The sequence below is a fragment of the Macroventuria anomochaeta genome (genome assembly GCF_010093625.1).
Source record: "Macroventuria anomochaeta strain CBS 525.71 unplaced genomic scaffold BU25scaffold_25, whole genome shotgun sequence".
Taxonomy (NCBI): domain Eukaryota; kingdom Fungi; phylum Ascomycota; class Dothideomycetes; order Pleosporales; family Didymellaceae; genus Macroventuria; species Macroventuria anomochaeta.
The window spans coordinates 374,006-400,093 of record NW_022985386.1 but is presented as its reverse complement, the minus strand read 5'-3'; the positions used below and the strand labels follow the sequence as shown (position 1 = coordinate 400,093).

The following is a 26,088-nucleotide window of genomic DNA, read 5'->3' as shown; positions in this document are numbered from 1 at the left end:
CTCCCTCGTATTGCGCCTTTAACGCTCGCTTGAGGCCTGGGAAGCCCATTGATACAAGGAACTCAGACTTGAACGGTCTCAGGACCGCACACTACGTGAAATGTGCCGAAAGAAAGCAAGATGCGAAACGCGGAGGTTGACGAGCCAGGAGATGGATGCTACACATGATTGGCTCGTCCCTGCGTCCCTGCGTCCTTCGGCCATTTGGTCAAGCTACACTTGGCGCCTCGGGGACAAAGCAATCGAGAACAGCCTTGAACAAGAGGGCCTTGAAAAATCTGGGGAGTTCTATCTTCTTGTATATGCAATCGTTGCGCTCTCTAACCAATTCAGCGTGCAACTGACGGTTCTCCTCTGCACCTGTGAAACCCCGGCGTTGTCTCTGTACCCACGCGCCCCTGCCCAGCTCGAGGCCTCGTCAGCTGCGGCCAGATCATCGACGCCCCAAACTCCGACCCTCAACAGCAACGAGTTGAGCGGGTAGCACCTGGCCAAAAGCAGACTGGATATCTTTTTACTCTGCCTGATACTATCCTGTGCCGACTAGATATCGTCACGACATCCATGAGATAGCGACACACGACCGACGTCGGCACCCTCGCCCATCACTATGTTCTTCACAGATTCGCGGTCGCGATGGCGGACAGCGCTCGTTGGCGGATTGCTGGCAAGTCTGTCGATGCTGCCAGGCAGCACAGCACAGGCAAAGACACAGGCGGATTACTACATACATGAGCTCCCTGGCGCGCCGCAGCCACTGCTGAAGATGCATGCTGGGTAAGGCAGACGAACAGGCACATGCATGCACCAGCTGACATTGAATTGTGAAGGCACATCGAAGTCGATGCAGCGCACAATGGCAACCTCTTCTTCTGGCACTACCAGAACCGCCACATCGCCAACAAGCAGCGCACCGTACTATGGCTCAATGGCGGGCCCGGCTGCTCCTCGATGGACGGCGCCATGATGGAGGTTGGCCCCTACAGAGTGACAGAAGATGGAAACCTGAAATACAATAACGGGTCTTGGGACGAGTTCGCCAACCTGCTCTTTGTGGACCAGCCTGTGGGCACTGGCTTCAGCTACGTGAACACAGACAGCTACTTGAGCGAGCTGGATCAAATGGCAGAGCACATGATCATCTTCCTGGAGAAGTGGTTCGCGCTGTTCCCGGAGTACGAGCACGACGATGTGAGTCTATCCAGCCGCATCAACAACAGCAGCGGCTGACAGCAAACAGTTCTACATTGCAGGCGAATCTTACGCAGGGCAACACATCCCGCACATCGCGCGCGCAATCCTCAAACGAAACAGGAGCCAGGGCAACCGACCATGGCCGCTCAAGGGCTTGCTCATCGGTAACGGTTGGATCTCGCCTGTCGACCAGTATCTCGCATACCTCCCTTTCGCATACCAGAGCGGTCTGATAGAGGCAGGGTCCGAGTCAGCGAGGCGGGTTGAGCAGCAGCAGTCTGTATGTGTCAAGGCCCTCGATGATCAAGGCAAAGACCGTGTCGACACACCAGTCTGCGAGGCTATCATGACTACTATTCTGGAGGAGACAAAGGACAAGACAGCCGACCGCATGGAACAATGCGTCAACATGTACGACATCCGTCTGCGAGACGACTCTTCCTGTGGTATGAACTGGCCCCCGGATCTCAAGCAGGTCACACCCTACCTCCGCCGCCAAGACGTCATCAACGCTCTCCACATCAACCCAGACAAGAAGACCGGATGGCAAGAATGCAACGGAGCGGTTACTGGCCACTTCCGCGCCAAAAACAGCGAGCCTTCGATTAGGTTCCTTCCTGAGTTGCTGACTGAGGTGCCCATTGTCCTCTTCTCTGGCGACAAGGATATGATCTGCAACCACGTCGGTACGGAAGCCATGATTGACAAGATGACCTGGAACGGCGGCAAGGGCTTCGAACTCTCCCCCGGTGTTGTCGCCTCGAAGCAAGATTGGGCATTCGAGGGCGAGCCAGCTGGCACCTACCAAGAAGCACGCAACCTGACTTACGTTGTCTTCTATAACGCTAGCCACATGGTGCCATTCGACTACCCGAGGCGAACCCGCGACATGCTTGATCGATTCTTGGGCGTCGATATTGGCGAGATTGGTGGAGACCCCGCCGACAGCGTCATCGACGGCGAGAAGGGCCCCTTGACCAGCGTGGGTGGTCATCCCAACTCTACCAAGGCTGAGGAAGATAAGGCACAGCAACTGAAGGAAGCTGAGTGGAAGGCTTACTACCGCTCTGGTGAAGTTGCGCTTGTTGTCGTCATCGTTGTTGCTATTCTGTGGGGCACCTTCCTCTGGCGCAGTCGACGCCGTAGCAATGGCTACCAGGGAGCGGACGGAGACGAAGGTCGGGAGTCTCTCCTCACTGGCATGGGCCTTGACAACTTCAGACGCAAGGAGCGAAGAGCAGACCTGGAGGCTGCAGACTTCGACGAGCGAGAGCTGGACGTTCTGCAGGACGTGCCGAAGAAGGCATCTAATGGGTACTCAGATAAGACACGGGGACCGCAGAATGATTCCACGTTCAGCTTGGGTATGGACAGTGACGATGAGGCGGGCGGCAGCGAGCAAGGTCGCAGGAAGGAGTAGTCACGGTCATCAAGGCGTTTTCAAAGCGTGTTGTATCATTAAGAACGGGGTGTTGGATACCTAGTACAAGCATTGCAGGCGTTGTCTATCTGGCGCAGAAATTGAGTAATTCGCCATGATGCCCATCAACTAAGTGGTAGAGTCTGTTGCTAGGCAGCACGGATGTAATGCTCCCTGGTGAGCGCCCTGGTCAAAATCCCGACGACGACATTCACGGAGACTTTTAGCCCCCTGTACATTTGCGGGTTAGCGCCCGTCTCCTCTCCTGCACGCTTTGGCCTAAGAAACAGCCTCGAGCGAACACATTCACCAGTCAACATAATTTTCAATTTGTATATCTAGTTGTGTCCCAGTGTGAGTCTCATCCCTTGTTGAATACCAACCAGCCATGTGCTGCGTGAAGTATCCCCTCCTTTCAGGTCATGCATTGCCACCAAAAGATGAGAATCCGAGCGAGGACCGTACCGCTGGCAGCGCTTAATTGCGTGAAAGACTGACAAAGATTTGGCACCAAAACACCAGGTTTGGCGGAGACAGAGAGCTATACTGACGCGGAAATAGCCTCTGAATTTGGGTTGGAGGACTGGGGAACCAACAGCAGCTGATTGCCATATAAAATATTCACATCTGACGGCTCAATTCAAGTATTTCAATCTGCAATCAAGTCAACTACACCAAACACCAGTAACAAGCAATTCAATCAAGCAACAACACCAAGCTCGCAATCATAAATCAAGCTAACAACGTCAAATCAAGCATATTTGATCTGATAATTACCTCCATTGACCTCACTCTCATGTAACTAAATCTTTGCATTACCAGAGGAGCTACTGCTCGTCTCGTCTTCCATAGTCTTAGACTCAGATAGGACGTTAAACCAATCAATCAATCAATCAATCAATCAATCAATCAATCAATCAATCAATCAATCAATCAATCAATCGATCTGATAATTTGGTGGCAACCAGACCACACTGTAGTCTGTGAATGAGGGCACATACATCAGAGAGGTCTGATCACCTATGGATCAGGATTTGATCCAGAATGATTTGATTGTTGACAACCCTGACAACTATGCGTTGACGGAAGTTAGCTTGCGAGTTCAAGAAACAACTAGACCTGCGAATTTCAGGGCATTGGCCGCCTAAGACCTTACGCCATGATGGTCATCAACCGAAGAACGGCATCCATCGCCAGGCAACATGGTCTGAATGTCTTTCTAGATGCTGAAGCCTGAAGAAAGCGGAATTGATGTGGTTAATTGCTGAGCACGTGAGTGGGCGAGGCATTAGCGCGTTCTTGCCGCCTTGAGCGCGTCACCTTTAGCCTCCCTTCAACATCAACGCGTCGCCGCTCAATGCACACCTCTTCGTGAGTGACCAACGATGCCTGCGTAAGTGACAGCGAATGCATATACCTCGCATGCGAGCATGTCACCTCAAAATGCAGATTCTAACAATGACGCAGGCCAGGCGACCAATACAGCGGCGGCAACGTCAAGAACCCATTCGAGGAACGCGTCGTTCCTAACTTCACCGCACAAGAAATCGCAACATTACAGAGCCGGCTAAACAAACAACTCGGACCTGAGTACATATCGCAAAGACCCGGTCAGGGTGGCGGTCGAGTCGCATATTTGGAGGGGAACAAGGCCATAGCTCTTGCAAACGAGGTGTTCGGGTTTAACGGCTGGTCAAGTTCCCTGGGCCAGGTCCAGATAGATTATGTGAGTACAGTCGACTTGGGACGAAAGGAGGGTGACTAACAGTGGCAGGTCGACGAGCACCAGAATGGCAAAGTCAGCCTTGGCCTATCGATTGTAGTGAGGATCACGCTGAGAGACGGCACCTACCACGAGGTAAATCAATCGTTTGCATCATAGCTCCTCGTCTGACCGGATACTAGGACATCGGCTACGGATCCATAGAGAACGGCAAGGGCAAAGCGGCATCATTCGAGAAAGCGAAGAAAGAAGCAGCAACAGACGGCCTGAAGCGTTCACTACGCACATTCGGCAATGTTCTTGGAAATTGTCTATACGACAAGGAGTATTTAAAGAAGGTCCAGGCCATGAAGGTCAAGCCGATCAAATTCGAAGAAGGCAATCTCTATCGACATCCGGACTTTGCACCACCGCCTCAGGGAGAGCAAGCACTCGTCAAGCCAGAGCCACACAAGACGCCTAGTAGGCCCAATCAGATTTTGAGGACACGAACAGACCATCTTAAAAACTCGACTACTGCGGAGTCTGCAGACTTCGATGATGAATTTGACGGAAATCTATTCGATGGCGTCGAAGTCTCTGAGGATCACGGCGAAACCATGTTCGACTCAGCATCTTCAGACACTGTAGTTGCACGAGCAATCAAAGCACCGAGACCGGGCAACGGCACCAACGGCACAAATTCTGGTCGTAACACACCTGGCCTCAACAACGGCGCCCCTCAATCTCACCCACAAAAACAGTCGGCGCCAGTAGGACGTGGACAAGGTCCGCCGCCTCAGCAATATCACCCAAACCAGGGACCTGGGCGGCCGCAAGCTAATGGACTAAATCAGCGTGGTCCTCAAACACCTCAGCAACCTCGTCCTGATCAGGCCCGACGTATGGCGCCACCAACTACTGACATTCATAAGGCACCTGGTCCACAGCAACCAAATGGTCAACAGCCTCAGCAGCAAACGCTTCGACCGACATCTTTACAAGCCCAACAAGCTAATCAGCCACGACCTGGGCCACAAGCTCCAGGCAATGCGGCTCCACCGAACAACGCTCCTAACCCTAATGTTCGGCCACCTGTAGGTTTCGTAACTTCTCGTGCCGCTGAACAAATCCAAAACGCCGAATCCGCCGCCCCCCTAAACTCCCTCGCCTTCAACCCGCACGTCGAATCCCCTGTCCCCAAAGAAAAGCGCACACCCGGACTCGACCACACTCGCAGCGTCCCCGTCAAACGCAAAGACGAGAGCAACGCACCGGTTCCTCAACCGCAAGGCTTAGGCCGCCCAGCAAACAGCGGTGCAGCTAGCTTGAACCGCCCCAGCAACTTCGTCAACCTACACCAGGACGCCAACAGACGGATTGGTATGCCCGGAGGTCCTAATTATGCCATGAGTCCTAGTGCGAATCGTGGCGCGTATAAGCCCCCGACATTTGCGAATCCGGCGGCGCCGAATGCGCTGAAGAGGGAGAGGGTTGCGCTGCAGGATGTGAGTAATGCGGGTGTTAACGGTGTGGCTGCGGAGGGAGGCGATGCGAAGAGGCAGAGAGTCGAAGTCCCGGAGGCGGAAAATGCTGGCGTTACTACTTCCTAGTTACTGTTACGGGAAGAACGGCTTTTTGGATGCGCGACGGCATGCGGTACAAGCATAGCTACGAGGCGTTTTTGGGTGTACATGGGAATGGTGTTTTGGTGCTAGACGGACGAACGGTGTTACTTCACGAGCGAGCATTTCTAGGAGGCACATAGCACTCAGTGAGCCATGACGGGTGCTCGATCAAAACCTCGATATCAGATTGAACGATGTTACCCTGCATCCGTGTGAAATCAACGTGAGTGATGAAAGATGTGATGCGTATGACTTTGATACTTTCTTTCCTATCCCATCACCCGCAGGCGATCCTTTTACGCCAATCCGCCGTATAACGCTAATGCAATACAATCAAACACCCCATTGCTCTCCCCCATTCCGTCGAAAGAGCTGCAAACCCTGCGCTCTGCTATACGTTGTGCCACGAGGTGGCTCCGAGGACGAAACCTGCGCTGATACTGTCGCTCTTCGTGCGATATTCAAATGTTCATCACTTCAGCAAGATCTACATCAGCACTAGGTCAAACAGGAAACATGCACAAAGAGAGGGATGACCCGAGTCTATATCTCAGGTCTACCTCTTCTTCGTCCCTGGCCTGGGCTTGCACTCATCTCCAATCACCGGGTGCAGCTTCAGCTTGATCGGATACTGGGGTGTGTTCCCGCTGAAGCCCTTGCTCCAGTCGTAGCTGACTGCGTAGGCGAAGATGTCTCCATTTCTCGAGAAAGCGGTTGCTGTGATGGAGCCGCCAACCTCGGGATAGCCCTTGAGACGGTGCTTGGCGTCCTTGTCCCAGAAGTGGAAGGTACCGTCTGAGCCGGCGGTGCTGAATGTGCCGTGCTGCGGGTGGAAGGAGATGGCGTTCACGGAATAGACCTTTGCGACGTCGCGCTGGGTGGGGTCTTGTTGGCGGTGGCACTTGAAGGAGAAGTTGAGGCTGTGTTCGTTGTTAGTAGAGATTTTGAAGGGGTATGACGAGTTTGCGTACCTGGTGTCCTTGTCTTCGACGTACTGAATCGCACACCGACCCTCGATACTGCCGACAGCGAAACCCGAAGCGTCGGTGAAGCAGCTGACCACGCGTGTCTGCCACTTAAGCGGGCTGACGATGGTCTTGTAGATCTTGGTGGGCTCGTTCAGGTTAATCATGTTGATGTGTCGGTCGGCGGTCGCAACAACAAGCAGCTGGTCCTTGATGTCCATGCTGTAGACGCGGTCCTGGCACGTGAGTGTGCCAACTGGTTGCGCGCCCTTCAGGTCCCAGAACTTGACTGTCTTGTCCCACGAGCCCGTTGCGACGTAGTCCTGACCGCCGGTCTGAAACCAGCGCACGCACTTGATGGCTTCATCGTGGGCTTTGGCTTGCTGTGCTTGTACTTGGCCGCTGGCAGCGACGTTACGGAAGTCTACGATGTTGAGGTGGCCGGTAGAGTCGCCTGCCGCTACCCGCGTGCCGTCCTGCACTCTGTTAGCCACTGTTGTTGTTGTTGTTGTTGTTGTTGTTGTTGTTGCTGTTGTTGTATGTCACGAGAATGGCCGGGGAGCCCACCTTTGACCAGCCGACGCCCAAGACGTGGCCCTGGCACTCAAACAGCCACTTGCCGTTCGCGCCATTTCCTGCGACCTCGTAGATGTACACTTTCTTATCCCAACTGCCTACCGCGAGGAAGTCGTTTGTGGGCGAGAATTGAAGGTCCTGAATGCTGTCCGACGGGAGCTGGCTCTGCTGCACCTCAACATCCTTGCTGGTATCGCCTGTGGTAGTGCTCGCCGCAGCCGGTGCAGCTGATCCAAAAAGCGCCATCTCTTCAAACTCTGGAGGTATTTAGGTGTGAGGTGGAGGTGGGTAGTTCGCGGTGGTCGAGCTTGCGCGAGCTCTGGTCGAGCTGGGCAGGGAAGAACTTTTGGCGTGTCGAGTCCACCGGTAAAGTCGCGACTCAATGGCGAGTGAAGTGTAGTGTGGTGGAAATGCGGTTGCTGCGCGAAGCTTTCTCGCCAGTCTTTATCTTCTCTCTCCCAACGCGAAGAAAGACAATCCAAGCTTCACAGGCACAGGCACCCATGCTGGCGCTGCCTATTGTCGCCTAGCGGCCAGCCCGGGCAATTCAGCGCCGACCTCCGCTTCGCCCTAAATAATTTCTGACGCACTGCTCCCTGCTTCTCCAACGTTCCTCGCTCAAAGAATCGCAACGAAGCACACGCACAGAGTGCCCTCGGGCATCTCGCAACGCTTTGGGAGAAAGTCCCCGGACGCCGGTCCTCTGGATCGCACTTTCAGCAACGAACCGCCATAGAGGCGCGGCCTCGTACAACTTCGGCACTTCTCGCTCTCTTCTCCGTCTGCACTCTTTTCTCGAGCTTTGCTGACGCTATGGGTGGAGGAGCTGGCACCTGGGCGATGATATGAGTCCGCTGGCCACCTTGCCCGTCGCCGACGGATCGACGAGGGTCAAGAGGAGGAAAGGGATGTCGCGCTGTGTTGGGTACGGAGGGTCTTCTCGTCCAGTTTATGGTTATGCGATTGCTTCTGCGCGTCTCGCTAACGTGGGGTGGCGGCAGCAGTAACTCAATGGGGCTTATTCTTGACGCGAGGAACGTTCACACCATTTTTCGGATCCGCTCGCGTAGGTGCATTTGCTTGCATGTTTGGTCGAACAAGCCGGGTTCCATCCAGCCACAGGTTACATGATGAGATACACGAAATAGAGTCAAGCACTGAGGCTGTCTGAATCCCAAAGTGGTAGGACGCCGATGCTGAGTATTTCAAACTATATCCTGATAGACCTTATGGCTTAGCTAGATATGTAGCCCATCTCCAAGAAGGATGTCTTTTGAATCTGCACTTGCTTTCTATTGTGTTGTGGTATCATTGCTCTATGTCGTGCTGCCTTACAGTCCCTTCTATGCATCCTCGCCAACGATGAAGGCCTTGGCCTCCTGGTACGCCTTGTCAAGATCGTCGTTGACAACGATCTTGTCGTGCGGCGCCTCAGGGCTCTTGGCAAACTCCATCTCGACCTTGGCCTGGTTGAGCCTCTTGAGGATGTCTGCCTCCTTGTCTGTAGCACGGCCCCTGAGTCGCTTCTCGAGGATGTCCATGCTCGGTGGCGAGAGGAACAGGAACCTTGGACGAGGGAATGTGGGGTGGTTTGCAACCTGCTTGACGCCCTACGCAGCTGTTAGCCGTCACATCATACGCCAGGTATGGGTGACGGTGTACGCACCTCCATCTCAATATCCAAGATGCACGTTCTTCCCTTCTTCTCAATCTCCTCTATCGCCGCAATGCTGGTGCCATAGCTGTTGCTTCCAAAGGTCGCGTGCTCGACGAATCCCTTCCTCTCCACAAGGTCGTTGAATTGCTCCTTGGTCACAAAGTGGTACTCGATGCCGTCCTTCTCTCCGCCGCGAGGGTTACGTGTGGTGTGGGACACGCTGAAGCCGAAGCGGTCGGGGTACTCTTCAAAGAGGCGCTTGAGGATGGTTGACTTTCCTGCGCCCGAGGGGCCTGATATGACAATTGCACGGGTAGAGGTTGTGGGCGCCATTGTGGAGTGTGTGGTGTAGGCACGAGTGAAGGGTGAGCTGTTGAATGCGGTGTGGGCAAGGGGTGAAGTTAAGCAGCTGCAGCCTCGACTGATGACAGTGCTGTGTGACTCTTTCAAGCTTCGGGCGAGCACTGCTGAGCTTCGAGCGGACATCAACGCAACAGCGGGCCAAAATGTGGGATGCCTGCTGGTGGAGCTGGCGTGTGATTGGCGGTGGAGCTGGCGTGTGATTGGCGGCGAAGCTAGGGAGGGGTCTTGTGTTTGCTGTGTTTGCACTGCGGGGAGCTTGGTGGGTACAAGTGATGGCGCGCTTTTCGCGTCTGTCCTGACATCACCGAGCCTCAATTGTCGTCTGTGCTGCACTTTCTTCTGCACTTCAACCACAGCCCACGCATGGTTCGGGTAGCTTCTCATATACTCTAGGAAGCTGTAGTGCTTCAAGCCATACGTCATGGTAAGCTCAATGTCACAATTGCATGTGCAGTAGAGCAACACTAACAACTGCAGTCCAAGCAATACCTCACCCTCCACACAGTCGACAATGCGCATCCAAAGGCAAGCGATATCTTCGCCGTCGCACCCACGCCAACACAGCTGCTCTCCGCCTCTGGATCCTCCTCAATAAACGTATACGACACCACCCAGCCCGACTTCCCGCTCGTCCAGACCCTCGACAAAGCCCACCCACTGGGAATCCACCACCTCGTCACCGCCAAAGAATCCACCGCACGCCGCGCGGCAAGCGCCGGCTTCGAGGGCAAAGTCAAGGTATGGTCGCAAGGCGACGACGGGCTCTGGATTGAAGACGGCGAAATTGTAGACCAGCACAAGCCCGGCGAGATATGGGCCATTGCGCTCAGCGCAGACGGCCAGTATCTGGCGAGCAGCAGCATCAACGGCAAAATCAACGTCTGGAGCCTCGACAAGGCGCAGAGCTTCCCGCGGATACGGGAGTACGAGACGAAGGGCAGCTTTGGGCTGTGCGTTGCTCTGAGCGACAATGGAAGCTTCACTGCATCAGGACACGAGAATGGGAGCATATACGTCTTCAGCAACGAAACGGGGCGTCTTGTACACTCCCTCGCCGGCCTGGTACATCCCGTGCGCAGCGTTGCCTTCTCGCCGGCATCGAAGCTGCTCGCTGCCGGAGGAGATGCGAGAGTGATTGCCCTGTACGATGTCACGTCTGGCGAACAGGTCGCCAACTTCACAGGGCACGGCGGGTGGGTGCTCACCCTCGACTGGAGCAATACGGGCGAGTACCTGCTTTCGGGCTCGCACGACTCGAAAGCGAAGGTCTGGCGGATCGAGACGAGGGCGTGTGTTGCTACCCATTCGCATGGCGACAAGCCGCTGTGGACGGCCAAGTGGCTGCCTAAGGCGCCGACGAAGAGCGAGATGTTTGCTTTGGGCGGTGGGAACAATTCGATCAGCTTCTACAGGGAGGCTGCTGGCTGAAGAGTGGTTGACGAAGACCCGCTCGGTGAGACACGAACGGTTTGCATCAAGCCTACGCAGCGGCGACCCGAACAACAGCTTTCAGGTCGCTCCGAATCTGTCGGCCTCACGCAACGCAGACCGCACAGCGTTGCGGGTACAACATATACCGACCGCCTTTACTGGAGCCATCGGAGGTATAAGCGAGACGATCTCAGATCGAAGAAAGACCGCTCATAAGCAAAATAGACAACACAATCATGCAAACCCTCCGGGCATACTCTTTGTCTTTGAATAAAATCCGTGACTTCTTAAGAGTTGGACCGACTGGTCGCATTCAGGTTCGGAGGATGTATTTCTCGGTGCTGCGCCCTTTCCTAACCCTAGAACCATGGTTCACATCTACAGGAAGTCGACCTCAACCAAAACTCCACGCTTACCGTCTACTATAAAGCTCCTACCCACCTGCCTTTCGTCCAACGATCCACGGATAAGAACACCTCACAAGACTGACACCAAAGTCCCAAAATGCACATCTGCACCATCCCCTACGCAGACGTAGCCGCCAACTACGAAGAAGTCAAAAACTTGCGAGATACATCGCACCCAACCTCGCGCTCCCAACGCTTCATACCGCACACCACACACCGCCTGGACATCCTTCCCGCCGTCCCCGAATCATCTACCTTCACGCACGAGTAACCACCCTGGACAGCCTACGGTTACGTTCTATGGCAGCTCCTCATCGCTAAGAGCCAGAACATGCGTGAGAGCAATGTGGGTCAAATTTCGATATTTTGGTACGAGGACCTGACGCGGTGCTACGCTGCATGGGTCGCCACCAACCGCTTTCCTCCAGATCTCGTCACCGAAACCGTCAAGGCATGGCAGTCCACACGCCGTGGGAAGGCTTTGCCCCCCCTCCTCAATGGAGAGAAGAAGTGGTTCATCCGCCTTTCGCAAATGTCGTCCAAGGACTCGCCCGTCGGCGGCAAAGAGCCCCCGACGTCGTTACCAAGATCTGCAGCAGTATGCGCGCCTGGGATTGTTTGCAAAACGAAAAGCAAGACGCAGCGACCGAGGAAAGAGAGATGAAGATCGAGGTGGTTCTGAATCCGTAGGAAAGACACTGGGGGTTAGAGCAGTGCATGGCTTTGCACTTGGCTGCAAGGCAGACTGTATGAATGGAGCATGGGTTGATATCGATAACAATTGAAATTTGGACATGAATTGCACTTCCTTAGCAGGAGAGCTGAGGGCTATAGTGTATGGGGTGGAGGAGGATGTAGAGTTTGTTGTTAGTGAGGAGGGCGCTGTGAGTGAGGAAGGTACGGAGGGTTGGTGAAGGGTTAGTGTTCCGCACTTAGTCGAATGGTAGAAAACGGGGGACTCGGGAGAGGGTTAGTTCCGATGGCAATTGAATTCCGATCACGAATTGTGATCTTCTTGCGCAGAGGAGCTAACCATTGACAAGCTCACACGATGTTGGGGGCGAATTGGTGAACGTTAAAAATATCAATTGAGTCGTTGCTGTCGCTAATACAGTGATATCATGATATAATGCACAACTCCTCCTCTATACATACTCATACATCCGTAGTCACTTAGACGCTCTCGTGGCGCTCAGCATCCTTAGTCTTCTCCTCAAAGTAGCCACCATCGCGGACAACCTCCATCTCCTTGAGACGTTCGAGCATGACCGGGTAAGCCTTGTGAGTGGGCTTGATCTCGAAGAGCTCGTCCATGCGCTCAAGAGGAATACCCTTGGTCTCAGGAATAAGGAAGTAGACAAAAGGAACGGACAGGATCATTAAGCTGGCGAAGAAGAAGTAGACTCCGTAGCTCATGGTCAAGAACATCTGAGGTGTGAAGCGCGAAATAATGAAGTTCCAGAACCAATTGTTGGCTGCGGCGGAGGCCTGACCGAGCGAGCGGGTTTGCTGGGAGAACATCTCTGAGTTGACGACCCAGGGTGTTCCGTTCCAGGATGGGGTGTAGAAGACGGTCCAAAGGTAGAAGAAGAAGATAGCTGCGATGCCGCCGGGGGGAAGCTTGTCACTGCCAGAAGTCGAGGTTCCGTGGAGCTTGATGTATGCGCCAATGATCCACATGCAGACTGAGCCGCCAGCAGCGCCGATCATGAGAAGCTTGGTGCGGCCGAGATGATCAATCAGGTACATGAGCCAGACAACGGTGACGACAGTCTTGACAACACCGAAGAGACCAGTAGTGAAGAAGCCAGTGTTGGTACCGGTGATACCGATGGACTTGAAGACGGTGGGCGAGTAGTAGTTGATCGCGTTGATTCCGGATCCGTTCTGCCAGAGGAAGAGCATGCCACCGAGGAAGAGACGGTATTGGACCTTGCGCTGCTTGACAGCCTTGAAGGGAGCCCAGAAACCAGGACCAACAACGAGACGGTCGTGCTCGATCTCAGCGTCGATAGCGGCAATCTCCTCAACCATGTAAGGGTGGGTGGGCTCAAGGTTACGCATCCAGCACAGATCCTTAACGGCCTTCTCGCGGTCACCGCGGGCAAACTGCCAGCGAGGAGATTCCCTCAACCAGAGAGTACCGGTGAGAAGCAGACCAGCGGGAATAAGCTGAACCGCGAAAGGAATCATCCACTGGCGGGTAGAGGGACCCATGGTCTCAACGAGACCGTAGTTGATCCAGAAGCCAACAAGACCACCAATCTGCCATCCCAGCTCGTAGATACCAACAAGACGTCCACGGACGGCAGGGGGCGACATTTCAGATATGTAGATCGGAACCATGTTACTGGCAGCACCAACACCCAGGCCGGCCAGAACACGGCCACCGATGATAAGGCCAAGTCCACGATCGCCGTTCGCGCCTAACATGAGTCCCGCACCGAGGATGAAAATCATTGTCCAGATGAGAAGAGTCAATCGGCGTCCAAGGTAGTAAGAGGTGACATAGGCACCAAAAGCACCGAAGAAAGCACCAGCCTGGTAGACGGAAACGATGTTCGCCTTCTCAAGCGCAAGCTGAGAAGCCGAGATCTGCTCTGGTGCTTTGAGTCTGAACTCCGAAACGAAGGATGGCAGCGCCAATGTGGTTCCAATGAAAGCGGAGTCATAACCGATCTGGGTGTCAATGTTAGATGAAGTTCCCAATGGGCCATTCTCCGTGATGGTAAGACTTACCATGCAAGATGCGAAGGATGCAACTGATGCGGCAGCGTACACGCGCCAGTTGTACACCTCCTTAGGCGTAGGCCTGTCTTCGACAAGAGTGAGGAGGCCCATGATGAGAGATGCAGTCTTCCTGTCCGGTCGTTGATGGGATGTATGAGGCAGGAGAGTCCTGAAGATCTGCCGATCTTACAAGAAAGGAAGGATGTGGAGGCTTTATGGGAAGCTGGGATTCTGAAGATTCTTCGTCTCCGAGCCCGGACTCTAATAGTTGAGCAGGGCTAATTGTTGCCCCGGAATCTCGCCCTCGTGGGGAAGCTAGTCTCTTGCGACGATATGCGGCGGCGTGCAGGCGAAACCCCAGATAATGCCCAGACTCTCCAGGTCTCCAGGTCTTATCCGCGCACGTCCCTGTGGAGAGGCCACGATGATGGAGCAGGGCATGCACCCCGCAATGGATGGGGATTGCCAATGGTGTTCTAGGACCAAGGTGGCGGTCATCCTGGATAAAGGTTGGACATCTCTGCGACAAGCAGGTGCTGAGAGCCTCTTCCTTGGCGCGGGTATGAATTACGAATGGAGCATGGTCATTGGCTACGGCCTGCCCTCGGCGGGCATCACGAGTCAATAGCTCAGGTGTGGGATAAATCTTCCCGATCTCGGAAGATGTCTCTACCCACTTGGCGGGGGAATATTACAAAACCACGTGAAGTATCGAGTGCGCGACAGCTGCGTTGAGTATCTTGGTATATACATGGGAAGATCCTTTACCCGCAGTCCCCAGTCCTCCTCCAAACCTCTCCACAACACTCCACAAAGCGTGTATCCGTTGGAAAAGGAATCCGTTAGGACGTAGAGCAGAGCCTTAACATACCCAATTTCCAGTCAGAGCTTACTCCGTCTCTCTGCCACTCTCTCCCTGTGAAGAATTTTGCCCACCACTGAAGCCACGCCCGCCGTTACGAGCACCGTAGTCATTGAAACCGTCACGATGCCGTCCACAACAACTATACAACAGACCGTAGTGCCCGACACTTCAAGTGTGGAGCGTCATGGGTATTTGTTCGGCTACCCGATCGCACATTCCATGTCGCCGTTGTTTCACAACACAGTGTACGCGGACCTTGGTTTGAACTGGAATCAGTTCTACCTTGAGTCGACAGATATGGAGCTCTTCCTGAAGGCCAGGCAGGATCCCAAGTTCTATGGTAAGCGACAATATCATTGTAAACCCTCGACTATCGAGGCTAACGATTTTCGAGGTGCATCAGTGACCATGCCACACAAGATGGCCATCCTCCCACACTTGGACGAAATCACAGAAGAAGGCAGGGAGGTCGGCGCTGTTAACACACTCTTTCTCAAGGAGGACCCCGCAACAGGAAAGCGGATATTCTGCGGCACCAACACTGACGTCGTTGGCGTACGAGATGCTTTCGTCTACAATGTCAAGGATCCCGCGGCAATCTACGAGAACCGGCCAGCTATGGTGGTAGGAGGTGGTGGTGCGGCCCGAAGCGCTGTCTACGCGTTAAGGAAGTGGATGAAGGCCAGCAAAATCTACCTTGTCAACCGGGACCGCAATGAAGTCAAGGCAGTTATCAACGAGTGCACAGCGAGGGGATTCGGCGACTCCCTCATCGACGTTTCGAGCGCCGCACAAGCTGAAGAGCTCGAGGGCGTGGGTGCAATTGTGGCATGTGTACCTGACTTTCCACCCAAGACACCAGAAGAGAAGGAGGCAAGGGCCGTCCTGCAGACCTTCTTGAACAAGCCACACAAGGGCGCTATCCTGGAGATGTGCTACCACCCCTCACCCTGGACAGAGATTGCCGGAATTAGTGAGAAGGCTGGCTGGCAGCTCATCTTGGGCACAGAGGCCATGATCTACCAGGGTCTCGAGCAGGACAGGTACTGGACAGGGAAGCCGGTGTCTGAGCTGCCAAAGGCAAAGGTCCAGGCGGTTATCGCGGCTAAGCTGGCTGAGGCGCGACACTAGCCATGGTGTACAAAAGTACCACTTCTTGTTCTGCTTCTTCAAGAGTTTATAGACTTACCATACGCTGTAACGCCGAATTTTACTATATTACTCTACGTACTGTCGCTGTTAATTATCGAGGTTGACATTCCGTTTCCTCTCTTCTTGAGATCCTTTAGAGGGTCTCTTGCTCAACGCAAAATAGCGCCAGCAACACCAGGAAGTACACCAGCCATTTGCCCAAAACGTCAACCCCTGTATTTTCTGAAAGTCACGACCTCTTGACGCATGTCACCTATACTTACATAGACCCTTGATGCACTTATCGGTATCAATGTTCGTTCTTACATGCACGTGAGCGGAGCTACTCCTGACAATTAGCCCTGGGAGTGCGGTCCAACGCGGCCTCGTAACGACGGCGCCTGAGGCGATGAGCCGCATCCAGCGAGGATTGTATGCAGATCAAGTAAGGATTTGGAACAACTTCCGCCACTTCTGTTAAGAAATTGCTGCCACCCAGATCCGCTTTTGCGGTTGGCTTAGTTAGCCGCTACGAAGGAGTCCGTTTCTTTTGACCGATCACCTCCGCAAAATAACTTGACCGCGCAACCCGATTAATTTTTCAAACTTCTTAATAAGCTACCTTACTATGCAAGTAGCACAACCTTTACATTTGATTTAGTTATACTGCGTTGTTGTGATGTGGTGAAATTGCGCGCAGGTAGTGGTTGATTTGATGTTCGGCCAAAAGAAACGAGCTTCTTCGTATATTGATTGGTTGGTTTAACGTCCTATGTGAGTGCTTCGTATAGAAAACCTTCCTTACTGATGGGTTGACATCTCCACCACGCGAGATCTGGAAACACCGGACAAGGCGCGCCTAGTTGATAAATCAAATCGCCAGACTGTCCTAACGTCCTGACGCTAACTCGGAATGGTGATAGGCATGCGAATTGCGAATTCCATGTGCAAGGGCAAAGGCGATCCAGACTCCTTCCGCCCCGAACCTTTGCAGAGTACCGGCGTGGGGGGCGAAAACAATTGCAGAACTGTGAGGCGCGAACCTCGCACAGCTGCTTGACACTCTCGACGCCCTCCCATCCCCTTGAGTCTGGTGCCACCTCCTGCAGAGCATGGGGCGTGAGGTAATTATCTGTTTCTCCCCGCATCTGTCAGCCCAGAGCTGTATCTCGATATGAGTCGCCCACCGCCCGCATCGCGCATCAAGCCCCTCTCAGAGAAGAAAAGAGAGCGCGAGGTCCTCCAGTATGTCGCCGCCTACCGTGACCTGCCTCACCTCGAAGGGTTGGCTGCCAGGCCAGAGTCGTCTCACCTGCCCGTCGACCACCATGCGCGGCCCTCGACAGACTCGACCCTGACTGCGCTGTGCCAGCTGGCAGCCTTGCGCATGAACGCGCAGCGAGCCTTGGTATCGCTGATAGACGATACATGCCAGCATATTCTGGCAGAGGCAACTCCTCGCTCCTCACTCCGCGGTGTAGCCCCACCTGGCGATGGATCTAACTCGTTGTGGTTGGGGAGTGTTAGCATCCCTCGAAGTTGGGGTGTCTGCGAGCAGGTCCTGGGTTTGGACACGGGAAAAGTTGCCGCGGGCAAGGGAACGTCGGTCATTATTAACAAAGACCTTCTTGACAGCGATCAATACGCGCAACGCACTTATGTTCGAGACGGTCCGCAAGTCCGGTTCTATGCGGGCGCAGCACTTGTGAGCCCGCATGGTGCCATTGTGGGCGCATTGTGTGTTTTCGATGACGCGCCCAGACCAGTAGGTATTCCAGACGAGGACGTGACTTACCTTGAGGATCTCTCAGCCACCATTGTCGAATACCTAGGCAATTACACCGTTAGGGACCGTTTCAAGCGTGGTGAGAAACTCACTCGAGGTCTTATTTCCTTTGCGGAAGGTGCATCTGCGCTGTTGCCACTCGACAGCATCGATCAGCTTAACTCAGAACCACGCTCGCCCACAACAACAACATCATCGACTTCAGGCTCTAACGTGGAGCCAAGATCTTCGCACAATGCGCCTACCGAGGATCACCCTCCGTCGCAGGCACCCGAGACAACTTACGCTGCTTCGCAGGCATCACAAGCGGGCTCTCAAGGGTCTGGACAGAACTCGTTGCGGCAAAAGCAACAGCAGTATTCCACTGGTTCGGATACTGTTCGAGTGGGCTCCACGCGCAACACATCATTACGAGCTCTACAAGATACCATTCTGCCGAGGAACTCAAAATCCATGTTTGCACGAGCCGCCAATGTCATGCTGGCATCTAGTGATCTAGATGGAGTTCTGATTCTTGACGCATCTATCGCAGCAACTGGGCATCGCCAGCATCCAGCGGCTCCGCAGCGCGAACGTTTGAGTGGAAGCCTTTCAGATGCTACAGAATCTGCAGGGCTTAACTCAAAATCGGAATCAAGCGAGGATAGCAGTTCTCACAGCAGCACCAACAGGAACCCAAATTCCTCTTCGTCATCAAAGATGTGTCAGGTTCTCGGGGCTGCGCCATCCAGACCTGTTGTAAACGCAGATGGTACACCGGGGGTGGGGTCTTTAGCCGAAACCAATTTGGCCCGCTTGTTACGAGCATATCCTCACGGAAAGGTATTCAACTATACCGCCACGGGTATTTCTATGTCCTCGACAGACGACTCGTCTTCATACAGGTCACACGAAGAAACCCTGCCCGGTGGAGACGATACACGTCCTACAGCCACTCGAAAAAATACGCGCGCGTCTAGAAGCTCAAAAGCCATATCTGAATTGCTTGTAGGCGCACGAAGCGTAGCGTTTGTGCCTTTTTGGGATTATGAGAGATCAAGATGGTTTGCAGGTTGTCTCTGTTGGACCAACAACCCCGATCGATTGCTCTCAGTTTCCGTGGATCTGGCCTACTTCAACATTTTCAGCCACTCCATCATGCGAGAATTGTCGCGCCTGGACGCCGTTGCGTTGAATCAACAGAAAACTACTTTCGTTGCTTCCATTTCACACGAATTGCGTTCGCCCTTACATGGTATCCTGGGGACATTGGAGTTTATCAAAGATACTCCACTCGACACTTTCCAAACCAGCATGCTGAACTCGCTGAATAGTTGCGGTCAAACTCTTCTTGACACAATCAATCACGTTATGGATCATTCCAAGATGAGTGAGACAACGAATAACGTTTCTACCAGACGACTCAAAAACACGAAGACCGTACGACTATCGTCTAAGCCCCTTAAGACACGGCGTCTACGAGATCCGGCCTTCGACCTAGGTATAGCCACCGAAGAGGTCGTGGAAGCTGTCTTTGCTGGATCTTCATTCCTTCCAATCATGAGTTTGAACAACGTACCTCTGTCTCCAACGGAATCGACGTCCGCATCTCTTCACACCGATGTTTCTGAGCCTACAACGAAACGCAAAACGTGCTACATCATACTAGATGTCGCACATGAGCAGGACTGGATTTACTGTTTTCCCGTGGGGTCTTGGAAGAGAACTGTCATGAAGTATGAGCCACTGTTACGGCTAATCGTCCCATGCATGCTAACAGCATCACAGCATCTTTGGCAATGCCGTCAAGTACACACAGACAGGCCATATTACCGTCTCGCTCCACGCTACAGACGCTGCCAGAACGACAGGCTCTGCCACCACAATCACTCTCACCGTCACCGACACAGGAACCGGCATGAGCCCTGCGTTCCTCGCGAACAAGGCATTCCAGCCGTTCTCGCAGGAGAATCCGCACAGTTCGGGAGTAGGTCTGGGCCTGAGTATTATCCGGCAGATCATTGAGACGAACGGTGGCAAAATCGAAGTCAGCAGTGACCATTCTTTTGGTACCAAAATCACCGTCAAGCTCTCTTTGATCAGACCTGAGACGGCGCAAATTGCTCTGCCTCAGCGAAACGAATATCTTTCCTTGTTACCGCGCTTGAAAGGTCGCAGGATATGCATATTGCATAGGGCCGAATCTAACCAAGACTTACTGGATGAGCCGCAAAATGCTGAAGGTCTCGCGAAGTTCACTCGCGCTTTGACTACGACTTTGGCCAACCACCTGGAGATGGATGTTGTGCAAACAACAAAGTGGGAAGGCAACAATGCTGACCTTGTCATTTGTCCGGAACCGTCCTTCGATTACCTCGCCTCCATCAGGCATCAAAGAGCCGACACCAAAGCCTCGAAAGCAGCAGTGACTATCTTTGTTGCGCTGGACGCACTCGAAGCGGCGACTCTACGTTCCGATGTTCGCGTCAAGAACAAGGAATCAGTGGTCGAGATTTTGACCCAGCCGTTAGTGGTACTTCAACACTTCTATCCAACTCTCGCTGACCATTGCTTAGACTCGGACCCCACAAACTAGCCTATGTGCTGAACAAATGTCTCGATCGGTTGAAACATCCGGATGAGAACGTACAGCCAGCTTCCAATCTTACCCATATTTCCACACCTAATCTCTCACAGCCACCATCCGTCGAGCGGTCCATAACGCTTTCTCCTTCACCAATCCTATCTCCTCCGCCGGTTGAGATGCCACCACTGTTGAATCAGCCTCACTGGCATTACACAGACAAGCCAGAGGCTTCCTCATCGCCGTTACCGGAATTCTCAGGCACTCCAACGCCGACTTTTGGGACACCTCCTGTCGAAGGGCGTACGCTTCCGACTCGTCCGAAACTTACAATACCTAGCAAGCCACTGCCCACCGCATCCAAAATTCTTATTACGGACGATAATGCGATCAACCGTAGGGTCAGTTTACTGCTACTAATACGCTAAGTTCTTGACGTTAAGCTAATTGTATTGCAGCTCCTCGTAGCATTTACGAAGAAATACAATCTCCAATACGCGGAAGCAGAAAACGGCCTTGAAGCACTTCGCGCATACCAGTCATCTCAAGTGCAATTCGATGTCATTCTGATGGGTAAGGTCGTGGTCTCGAACAGCATAGGATTATGATGTCTGATTATGTCTCACAGATATGTCGATGCCGGTCATGGATGGCATGTCAGCAACTCGAGCAATTCGGCAGTACGAGCAAGAGTACAACGTCCCACGGTGCTGCATCATCGCCCTGACGGGCCTGGCATCCGCGAGCGCGAAACTAGAGGCTTGGAACTCGGGGATAGACCATTTCATGACTAAGCCAGTTAACTTCAAAGCACTCGAGAAGTTTCTCAAGAAGGAGGAAGTGAGGCACGATGGAGGTGCAAATAAAGAAGTGGCTTCGGCTTCGGCTCCTGCTTCGGCTCCTGCTTCGTACGAGGAACGAAATCATTCGCCTTGAGAGAAAAAGCTCTTGGCTGATGTTGTCGCATAAACCTCTCTGTGTCTGCGTTCTCTCTCTCAGATAGACTGGCTGGTCTCGAGATAGACTGGTCAGGATGACGCGCCGCGGAACGGCGATGGATATCGTCTGGTCTGTGGACTTTGGTTCTACAGAGTAAGAACATATGTCGCCATCAACAGATTTGCAAGGCAGCAAACAGTGGGCAAAAGTATCACCTGTGGCATGGCAGAAACATCGTTAGCAGTCTGCTGGCGATGTCCGCCGTACGTATTTCCTCGTAACGCCTCAGCACACGATGACGGTGTCTCATGAAAACTATCACTTGTAAAGCGTCGTTCCTGAGTATTGTGACTGCCTCCACGAGGGACGATTCGCCTGTTAAAAGTGTATCTCTGAACGTCGCACCTGCCTCCACCAACCTTGCCTCACCCGCATCCATGCTCAACCCATCTCAAACACCAACTTCCGATCCCCCCTCCTCTCCCGCCAATAGTTCGTACTCTCAATCAGCTCCTCACACCCCCTCACAAGCCATCCCCACTTCTTCAGAAACGGTACCGTAGCCTCCCAGGCCCTAGGATCAGATGCCTCACCCCAGACAACCAAATTCGGCTTCAGTCCATCAGCCTCGTCTACATCAAGCAGGTCTTTACTGATATCGCCTTCCAGATCCGTCCAACTCAGTCTTAAAACAGCGTCGCGCAGTTCCGGCAGCGGAAAGAGGTCTATCCACGGTCTATGCTGGATCGAGGTTTGTAAGGTCGTTGGGCAAAGGGATGGTGGGAGGTTGGTGGATGGATTGCTGGGGCCTTGGTGGTTGAATGGGGAGAGGCTGTCGTAGATACAGAGAGAGCCTGGTGTGATTTTCAGGATCGAAGCATTTTGCATCAGTGCGTGGAGCACGTTCAGCTGGACGACTATGTGCAGAGCTGCTGGTCGGGGCGAGTGCAGCATGTATTCTGTGTAGGCGCGGCGGGCGTAGAAGTCTAGCCGTGCTTGGGCGCCGGGGAGCATGTTTTTGCATACTCGGCCGGGGATGTAGTTCGCTGCGTGGTCGCGGGTTATGTGGATGACTTCGGTGTTGGGAGGTTGGTCGCGGAGCGTGGGGTGAGTGTCTGTGGGTGATGCAGATGATGAGGCTTGCTGTCGTAACTTTCTCTTTCCTATGCCGAAGCCTGATCAGTAATCACAGAACATGTGGATTGATGGGGGAACTGACTCCATATCCTTTGAGCATGTCGATTCTGCAATCTTCTCCGCGTTGCAGCATTGGTCACACCGGTCCAGTCATCTCCACGGTTCGTGGCTTCCAGCTGCTGGGGCATTCGTTGCAGGATGATTGCGGACGGAGCAATCTCAGTCGATCGGTTCATGATGCAAGACGCGACAGTCGTCGATGTGTCCAGTCCGGATGAAGACTTGCATGGATGCACTGAGGTTTAGGATATGCAGCTTGCTTATATGCATTGATTGGGAAGAGAAGCCAGGAAGTATCGAAACGACCATGGTGAAGCCAATCCTTTGTCTGACCAATGACGTATAACAAAATTGGATCAATCGCGGGCGCTATAAGCAGCTTGCATTAGCGTGCGAAGCTTGACATCGGTCTTCGAGATCTTGAACTCCATCTTTGTGTTCTGTTACTGCTATCAGGACTCATCTCTGCATTTGATTCGTAATCCCATGGGGCTGGCTGTCCGACTCATTTTAGTACGGAATTGACATGGACGCCATTCATGAAGCTTCCAGCAAAACGCATCAGAGTGACCAAAACAATGCCACAGATTTTGCTTCATCAGCAAGTGCCTTCCAGGCCTTAGCTTGGTGGCTTGAAGGCGAAGCGCGGCCTTGGGATAAGAACGACAAAGTGGAAGGAAGTGTCTCTATCTATACGATAAAAAATTCGATCAATCTTCCTGCTTCACATACCCTTCAAAGCTCATCACAAGCCCCTCGGCTCCAATATCCTCAGGGTAAACCGTATCTATGTCCCCATCATCGTACTCAAAATCCCTAAGTTTCTGCTAGACCTGCAGAATAAGTCCCTATGACGTTCCTCGCCTACAACCAATCCCTTGTACTCCTCCTCCGAGACCTGCTTGATTCCCTCATCGCCCGCCAGCTTCCTGCCCAGCACGGTCACCCAGATGGCCATGATCTCACGGTAACTGATCATTTGACTGAACCCTTGCAGTCGAGTACCAGACTGTACATCTTCGACAAGTCTTTTGACCAGGGGGCCGGTGTCTCGTCGTGTCCAAACAACAGGAACAGGCTTGCGGCGATCGTCGATATGGATGTGCCAGTACCCTCCACTCACAGGAATCTTTTGGATATCGAGAGGTAAGCGCTTCTAATTGTCTGCTTAAAGACCGAAGCGGATGAAGCTGGACCTTGGACCAAGCACTGGGTCGTCGCGTCCGTACCGTTCGACGGCGGCCTTGCTGTCGCAGTGCCAGGTCTGTATGTACCGGCCGCCTGACAGCTTCGAGTGGTTTCCAAGACTGCTGTAGACGTAGCGTTCCAGCGTCTTCTGCACATCTGGGGTTCGAGCTGCAAGTGCGAGGTTCTTGCCGCACTGAATTCCGATCTCAGCGCATCGCTCTTCAGGACTGATGCCTCGCTTCCCGGCTTCAGCGCGCACGGCTGGGTCAGAGAGAGAGGAGGCTAGTAGTCTGTCATTGCGAAGATGGCGTGCGCACCGGTGAATGCAGCAGTTAGGGGTTTGACGTCGTCCACATCACCATGTACAACTTCTACGCTGCGGGAGGCCCATTCTCGTGCGGAGGTTTTAAAGGAGTGCGAGATATGATGCGAAGGCGCCACTTCTTGTCAGCTAGGAAGGCCTCGGCAACGCTACCACCTTGGTTGCGTGTGGTGCCTATGATTACTATGAGCTTCGCCATCTTGAACAAAAAGTCCAGTTGAGCGATAAGGAAAGCTGAAAACGGCAGTCAGCTCGGGCGTTAATGCTGCGGCGTGAAGTCTCAGATGCTTATACTTATCTGCGCCCACCTGCATAAAACCCAGCATGACCGTGCTGATCAAGCAAAATGAATGGCACTTAAGGGCGTGCAATAATTGCGCCAGATGAGGTAAGCAGACACTCGCAATAACAGTCGGCAGTAGGATGTTCTGTGTGCAACATTATGAGAAAGAGAATCATGTGAGAGGCCTCTAACTACACGCAAGTTTCTACTTTTCTCAAGCCTCGTTGCTGTCAACCTTGGCCGCCGTATCAGCGACCTCAGCAGCGGTCTCTGCAGCCTTGATGTCATCACTCTTGACATCGCCGCTACCAGCCACAAGATTCTGTACGACCTTGTGGGTTCCAGCAGGGCTGCCGGGCTCAGAGGCCAGCACCTTGCCTTCCTTGTTTACCACGAAGACACCCCGAGTAGTGCCCTTAGGTGCCTTCTTCAGACCAATCGCCGAAATGAGTGTCTGCGAGGGATCGCACAACAGGCTGTAAGGGAGGTTCTGCTTAGTCTTGAAGGTGGTGTTCGCCTTGGGGCTGTCGTTAGAAAGGCCGAAGATGCTGAAGCCGGTCGCGGTGAGGGGCGCGTACGAGTCGCGGAAGAGGCAGACTTGTGTAGTGCCTGCACGCATGTTAGCGATGAATCTGGTAGGTGAGACACGTCGACGTACATCCTGGTGTGGAGGCTTTGGGGTACGTGAACAGCACGACACCGCCCTTGCTCTCCTCTACAAGCTTCGCAAGCGTAGTCTTCTTTCCATCGTGTGTCTCAATCTCTCCACCAAAGTTGGTGAGATCAATCGTGTCACCCACCTTGGGTGCACCAGTGGATAAAGCAGCAGCAGCCGCTGGCTTGCTCTCGCCGTTGGTCGCGTCAGCAACAGCCTCCTTCGCAGTCTCGACAGCATCAGTCACGGCCTCGGTAACGACTGCTGCAGCTTCGGTGACAACTTCGGTAGCCTGCTCGACGACTGTCTTCTCGTTTGCAGCTTTCTTGCCCTTAGGCGCAGACGCCTTCTTAGCTGGGCGCACAGGCGCTGGAGGGGGCGTCTTGCGTTTGCGTAGCTCAACCATGGTGTAGGTGTTGTCGCGTAGCTAATGCGCGGTCGCGTCAGTATCGTGATATGGTATCAATGCTCTGATGATGATGGTTGTTATGCAAGGGTACGAAGGAGCTGAGGATTCGCGTCAACATAGGCGGCTCGATAGGCGCTTACCTGTTTGTGTCTTGTCCACGAGTCCCTGTGTGTTACCTGCACGATCTACGAATGGTACGACGGCAGCAGCGACGTGTTATTGGAGCGGATAGGGAAGAAGTATGAGCGCAATGTTAAGCTCAGGCCAGAACGACCGAGGAACTGTCAGTAGTAGTGACCTCCAGCCTCCCCTTGGCAAGCCGTACGTCCTAAGCATATTAGGCAGATTACATGAGCTTGCGTCTTTTGTTTCGCGACCTTCAGCTCCAGACCTGGGGTTGCATGTCGTTTTTGATTGGTTGCTGGCTATAGGGAGTGTGAACGCTGCAACGCAACTTCCCGTTCGGCTGCTTACCCAAATACGTCATAGCTCCCGCTCGCGCTAGCCCCACCCATTCACTACCTTCTTCACTTGTGCGACCCTGAGGTTCCCATCCAGCGATATATTCATCAAACATCCTTGAACTCGAGAGTGATGATGGGATATCATTAAAACCTCCGCTAACAATCACTTTCGGTCGTGCATGTACAGAGACCATCAATGCCGCGCGACAGATG

The 26,088-nt window shown here is 53.4% G+C and overlaps 11 protein-coding genes across 11 annotated transcripts; 5 read left to right on the top strand and 6 right to left on the bottom strand.

Annotated features, from left to right (window-relative positions):
• Positions 1-679: 679 nt before the first annotated feature.
• On the top strand, positions 680-5,929 carry BU25DRAFT_432841 (alpha/beta-hydrolase; the record flags this gene model as incomplete). Its single annotated transcript, XM_033708745.1, has 6 exons — positions 680-777; positions 831-1,191; positions 1,241-2,597; positions 4,087-4,340; positions 4,389-4,472; positions 4,520-5,929. 6 exons carry the CDS (start codon positions 680-682, stop codon positions 5,927-5,929), a joined length of 3,564 nt encoding a protein of 1,187 aa, XP_033559776.1.
• Positions 5,930-6,156: 227 nt separating this feature from the next.
• BU25DRAFT_372062 (Poly(A)+ RNA export protein) lies at positions 6,157-7,958 on the bottom strand. The gene is made up of 3 exons (XM_033703998.1): positions 7,477-7,958; positions 6,916-7,385; positions 6,157-6,864 (listed from the first exon to the last, which is right to left on the bottom strand). Exons 1-3 carry the CDS (start codon positions 7,729-7,731, stop codon positions 6,501-6,503), a joined length of 1,089 nt encoding a protein of 362 aa, XP_033559775.1. The 5' UTR covers positions 7,732-7,958; the 3' UTR covers positions 6,157-6,500.
• A 761-nt stretch (positions 7,959-8,719) lies between these two features.
• On the bottom strand, positions 8,720-9,655 carry BU25DRAFT_412613 (guanylate kinase). The gene is made up of 2 exons (XM_033706835.1): positions 9,152-9,655; positions 8,720-9,095 (listed from the first exon to the last, which is right to left on the bottom strand). The coding sequence occupies exons 1-2, from the start codon at positions 9,473-9,475 to the stop codon at positions 8,829-8,831; spliced, it is 591 nt and encodes a 196-aa protein (XP_033559774.1). The 5' UTR covers positions 9,476-9,655; the 3' UTR covers positions 8,720-8,828.
• Positions 9,656-9,815: 160 nt separating this feature from the next.
• BU25DRAFT_372054 (WD40 repeat-like protein) lies at positions 9,816-10,933 on the top strand (the record flags this gene model as incomplete). Its single annotated transcript, XM_033703997.1, has 2 exons — positions 9,816-9,929; positions 9,983-10,933. Exons 1-2 carry the CDS (start codon positions 9,927-9,929, stop codon positions 10,931-10,933), a joined length of 954 nt encoding a protein of 317 aa, XP_033559773.1. The 5' UTR covers positions 9,816-9,926.
• Positions 10,934-11,440: 507 nt separating this feature from the next.
• On the top strand, positions 11,441-12,007 carry BU25DRAFT_460299 (uncharacterized protein; the record flags this gene model as incomplete). Its single annotated transcript, XM_033710347.1, has 2 exons — positions 11,441-11,610; positions 11,668-12,007. 2 exons carry the CDS (start codon positions 11,441-11,443, stop codon positions 12,005-12,007), a joined length of 510 nt encoding a protein of 169 aa, XP_033559772.1.
• Positions 12,008-12,435: 428 nt separating this feature from the next.
• BU25DRAFT_412611 (general substrate transporter) lies at positions 12,436-14,567 on the bottom strand. Its single transcript, XM_033706834.1, has 2 exons — positions 14,083-14,567; positions 12,436-14,022 (listed from the first exon to the last, which is right to left on the bottom strand). The coding sequence occupies exons 1-2, from the start codon at positions 14,182-14,184 to the stop codon at positions 12,517-12,519; spliced, it is 1,608 nt and encodes a 535-aa protein (XP_033559771.1). The 5' UTR covers positions 14,185-14,567; the 3' UTR covers positions 12,436-12,516.
• A 257-nt stretch (positions 14,568-14,824) lies between these two features.
• On the top strand, positions 14,825-16,069 carry BU25DRAFT_441353 (shikimate dehydrogenase substrate binding domain-containing protein; the record flags this gene model as incomplete). The annotated part of the gene is made up of 2 exons (XM_033709232.1): positions 14,825-15,278; positions 15,333-16,069. Exons 1-2 carry the CDS (start codon positions 15,062-15,064, stop codon positions 16,067-16,069), a joined length of 954 nt encoding a protein of 317 aa, XP_033559770.1. The 5' UTR covers positions 14,825-15,061.
• A 1,174-nt stretch (positions 16,070-17,243) lies between these two features.
• Positions 17,244-21,354, top strand: BU25DRAFT_396955 (putative histidine kinase HHK7p; the record flags this gene model as incomplete). The annotated part of the gene is made up of 8 exons (XM_033704854.1): positions 17,244-18,222; positions 18,271-18,558; positions 18,631-19,570; positions 19,623-20,360; positions 20,411-20,608; positions 20,759-20,819; positions 20,877-20,991; positions 21,047-21,354. 8 exons carry the CDS (start codon positions 17,244-17,246, stop codon positions 21,352-21,354), a joined length of 3,627 nt encoding a protein of 1,208 aa, XP_033559769.1.
• A 444-nt stretch (positions 21,355-21,798) lies between these two features.
• BU25DRAFT_492834 (uncharacterized protein) lies at positions 21,799-22,816 on the bottom strand (the record flags this gene model as incomplete). The annotated part of the gene is made up of 2 exons (XM_033711669.1): positions 22,577-22,816; positions 21,799-22,520 (listed from the first exon to the last, which is right to left on the bottom strand). Exons 1-2 carry the CDS (start codon positions 22,728-22,730, stop codon positions 21,799-21,801), a joined length of 876 nt encoding a protein of 291 aa, XP_033559768.1. The 5' UTR covers positions 22,731-22,816.
• Positions 22,817-23,722: 906 nt separating this feature from the next.
• Positions 23,723-24,263, bottom strand: BU25DRAFT_460294 (uncharacterized protein; the record flags this gene model as incomplete). Its single annotated transcript, XM_033710346.1, has 2 exons — positions 23,723-24,032; positions 24,118-24,263. 2 exons carry the CDS (start codon positions 24,261-24,263, stop codon positions 23,723-23,725), a joined length of 456 nt encoding a protein of 151 aa, XP_033559767.1.
• Positions 24,264-24,317: 54 nt separating this feature from the next.
• On the bottom strand, positions 24,318-25,815 carry BU25DRAFT_412608 (AhpC-TSA-domain-containing protein). Its single transcript, XM_033706833.1, has 3 exons — positions 25,552-25,815; positions 25,006-25,429; positions 24,318-24,956 (listed from the first exon to the last, which is right to left on the bottom strand). The coding sequence occupies exons 2-3, from the start codon at positions 25,406-25,408 to the stop codon at positions 24,562-24,564; spliced, it is 798 nt and encodes a 265-aa protein (XP_033559766.1). The 5' UTR covers positions 25,409-25,429; positions 25,552-25,815; the 3' UTR covers positions 24,318-24,561.
• Between the last annotated feature and the right edge of the window lie 273 nt (positions 25,816-26,088).

Bases quoted from the DNA above. Each gene is read 5' to 3' on its own strand.
- BU25DRAFT_372062 (XM_033703998.1), bottom strand. From the start codon at position 7,731: ATGGCGCTTTTTGGATCAGCTGCACCGGCTGCGGCGAGCACTACCACA. The intron at 7,386-7,476 runs GTGGGCTCCCCG...AACAGAGTGCAG, and splicing joins TGGGCGTCGGCTGGTCAAAG to GACGGCACGCGGGTAGCGGC. The intron at 6,865-6,915 runs GTACGCAAACTC...CAACGAACACAG, and splicing joins GTCGAAGACAAGGACACCAG to CCTCAACTTCTCCTTCAAGT.
- BU25DRAFT_412613 (XM_033706835.1), bottom strand. From the start codon at position 9,475: ATGGCGCCCACAACCTCTACCCGTGCAATTGTCATATCAGGCCCCTCG. The intron at 9,096-9,151 runs GTGCGTACACCG...ACAGCTGCGTAG, and splicing joins TCTTGGATATTGAGATGGAG to GGCGTCAAGCAGGTTGCAAA.
- BU25DRAFT_412611 (XM_033706834.1), bottom strand. From the start codon at position 14,184: ATGGGCCTCCTCACTCTTGTCGAAGACAGGCCTACGCCTAAGGAGGTG. The intron at 14,023-14,082 runs GTAAGTCTTACC...ATTGACACCCAG, and splicing joins CATCCTTCGCATCTTGCATG to ATCGGTTATGACTCCGCTTT.
- BU25DRAFT_412608 (XM_033706833.1), bottom strand. From the start codon at position 25,408: ATGGTTGAGCTACGCAAACGCAAGACGCCCCCTCCAGCGCCTGTGCGC. The intron at 24,957-25,005 runs GTACGTCGACGT...ACATGCGTGCAG, and splicing joins CAAAGCCTCCACACCAGGAT to GCACTACACAAGTCTGCCTC.